General features: G+C 37.9%; 6 protein-coding genes and 1 non-coding gene; 1 reads left to right on the top strand and 6 right to left on the bottom strand. All coding sequences in view use genetic code 11, as the record gives it.

Annotated features, from left to right (window-relative positions):
• The window catches only part of rps11 (ribosomal protein S11), a 417-nt gene extending 122 nt beyond the window's left edge, over positions 1–295 (bottom strand). Inside the window, exon 1 of the mRNA in view lies at positions 1–295. This exon is cut by the window's left edge and continues 122 nt beyond it. Within this exon, the coding sequence (YP_008592521.1) occupies positions 1–295 (295 nt within the window).
• Positions 1–2,500, top strand: part of trnL (UAG) — a 99,922-nt gene that overhangs the window by 66,340 nt on the left and 31,082 nt on the right. Inside the window, exon 1 of the tRNA in view lies at positions 1–2,500. This exon is cut by the window's left edge and continues 66,340 nt beyond it; it is cut by the window's right edge and continues 31,082 nt beyond it. This is a non-coding gene — a tRNA (tRNA-Leu).
• On the bottom strand, positions 397–510 carry rpl36 (ribosomal protein L36). The gene has a single exon. The coding sequence runs from the start codon at positions 508–510 to the stop codon at positions 397–399; it is 114 nt and encodes a 37-aa protein (YP_008592522.1).
• On the bottom strand, positions 613–846 carry infA (translation initiation factor 1). The gene has a single exon. The coding sequence runs from the start codon at positions 844–846 to the stop codon at positions 613–615; it is 234 nt and encodes a 77-aa protein (YP_008592523.1).
• rps8 (ribosomal protein S8) lies at positions 968–1,372 on the bottom strand. Its single transcript has one exon. The coding sequence runs from the start codon at positions 1,370–1,372 to the stop codon at positions 968–970; it is 405 nt and encodes a 134-aa protein (YP_008592524.1).
• rpl14 (ribosomal protein L14) lies at positions 1,551–1,919 on the bottom strand. The gene has a single exon. It carries the CDS (start codon positions 1,917–1,919, stop codon positions 1,551–1,553), a length of 369 nt encoding a protein of 122 aa, YP_008592525.1.
• Positions 2,046–2,500, bottom strand: part of rpl16 (ribosomal protein L16) — a 1,289-nt gene continuing 834 nt past the window's right edge. Inside the window, exon 2 of one mRNA in view lies at positions 2,046–2,444. Coding sequence (YP_008592526.1) covers positions 2,046–2,444 — 399 coding nt within the window.

Raw genomic sequence — 2,500 nt, forward strand, 5'->3', positions numbered from 1 at the left:
CGGGGCCTTTTATCATGACTTCTGCTCGTTGCATACCTTGATCGACTACTGTACGAATAGCATTTGCTGCCGCTGTTTGGGCGGCAAAGGGTGTCCCTCTTCTCGTACCCTTCAATCCACAAGTACCGGCCGAGGACCAGGAGACTACCCGACCCCGTACATCTGTAACCGTTACAATTGTGTTATTGAAACTTGCTTGAACATGAATAACTCCCTTTGGGATTCTACGTGCACTCTTACGTGAACCAATACGTACATTCCTACGCGAACCGGTTCTCGGTATAGCTTTTGCCATATTGTATCATCTCATAAATATGAGTCAGAAATATATGGATATATCCATTTCATGTCAAAAGAGATTCTTTATTTGTATATTGAGTCCTTTAGCAAGTCGGATTATCCTTGTCTTTGTTTATGTCTCGGGTTGGAACAAATTAGTCTAATGCGACCCCGCCTGCGAATTAGTCGACATTTTTCACAAATTTTACGAACAGAAGCTCTTATTTTCATAGTTTTTATTCCTTATCTTATATCTTAATTCCGAATTTACTTTTTGGTAGAAAAGAAGTTTCTTGAAATTTTTCATCTAGAATCGTAGTGAATAAAAACCACCTAATCTTTCGAATCCTTGTTTCGGAGTCGATAAATTATACGTCCTCTGGTTGAATCATAACGACTTACTTCAATTTTGACTTTATCTCCCGGCAGTATCCGTATAAAACTACGTCGGATCTTCCCTGAAACATAACCTAGAACCAGATCTTCATTATCTAACCGAACCCGGAACATGCCATTGGGAAGTGATTCAGTAATTAAACCCTCATGAATCCATTTTTGTTCTTTCATTCCAGGTAAAGACCCCCTGAAGTATCAACTAATGGTGAAGAAAGGATATTAGGCAACTGATCCTCTTTCTTTTTTTTACAAATAGGAAGAGGTTTCGGATTCCATTTCGATAGTAAAAGGATTACCATACGGAACACAAAATTTCTCCGCCGATTCCTTGTAGTCGAGCCTCCCGGTCTGTCATTATGCCTCGAGAAGTAGAAAGAATTAGAATTCCCATCCCACCCAAAATTCTAGGAATTTGTTGAGAGTTGGAATAGATTCGTAGACCCGGTCGGCTAATCCGTTTTAAATTTAAAAATTTTCTATAGGGTCTTTTCCTATTTCTTCTATGTCCCAGGGTTAAAACCAAAAAATAGTTGTCTTTTTCTCTCTGTTTTCGGACGTTTTCGATAAAACCTTCTCGGAAAAGGATTTTAACAATATTTTTGGTAATATTAGTAGATGCTATGCGAACAACTCTTTTTCTATCCATATCGGCATTTCGTATCGAGGTTATTATCTCAGCAATAGTGTCTCTACCCATGATGAACTAAGATGATTGTTGCTTTCAAATTGGATATAATCAACATGTTTTTTTGTTTTTATTGGTTTCGAAGTATGAATTTTGCAAGGTGTATACGTGAGACACAATACTACGAATTAATTTCGTTATTAATTTATTTCTGTCAAATAAATCAAAGATATCACGATCTTATTTTATTTTATAATACCTCGGGAGCTAATGAAATTATTTTAGTAAAATTTAATTGTCTTAATTCCCGGGGAATTGCGCCAAAAATTCGAGTTCCCCTTGGATTTCCTTCTTGATCAATTACAACTGCAGCATTGTCATCATATCGTATTATCATACCGCTGTCACGTTTAAGTTCTTTACAGGTACGAACAATCACAGCTCTGACTACCTCGGATTTTTCTAGGAGCATATTTGGTACTGCTTCTTTGATCACGGCAACAATAACGTCACCAATATGAGCATATCGACGATTACTAGCTCCTATGATTCGAATACACATCAATTCTCGAGCTCCGCTGTTATCCGCTACATTCAAATGGGTCTGAGGTTGAATCATATCAAGTTTTTGCTCTATTCTTTCAATGCAAAAGATGAAAAAACTAAAAGAGATATTGGTTGTCCAAAAAAAGAAACCTGCAATTTTGTTTCATTCCCAAAACTCATTTCTGTCGGTTCTACATTTTTAGACCGAAATAACAAATTGAGTTCGTATAGGCATTTTGGATGCGGCTATTAAAATAGCCCTTCTAGCAATAGTTTCACTTACTCCACCCATCTCATAGAGTATTTTCCCTGGTTTAACAACAGCTACCCAATATTCCGGGTATCCTTTCCCAGAACCCATACGTGTTTCAGCGGGTCTTACTGTAACTGGTTTGTCTGGAAATATACGCACCCATATTTTTCCACCACGGCGTGCATTTCGTGTCATTGCTCGTCGACCCGCTTCGATTTGTCTAGATGTGATCCAAGCGGGTTCAAGTGCCTGAAGAGCATATTTCCCGAAACAAATATGATTACCTCGATATGATATTCCCTTTATTCTTCCTCTATGTTGTTTACGGAATCTAGTTCTTTTGGGGTTATAGTTGATAGTTGGTTCGGAATTCCATCTCTACTACAGAACTGGACATGAGA

This window comes from Andrographis paniculata, chloroplast (assembly GCF_009805555.1).
Source record: "Andrographis paniculata chloroplast, complete genome".
Classification (NCBI taxonomy): domain Eukaryota; kingdom Viridiplantae; phylum Streptophyta; class Magnoliopsida; order Lamiales; family Acanthaceae; genus Andrographis; species Andrographis paniculata.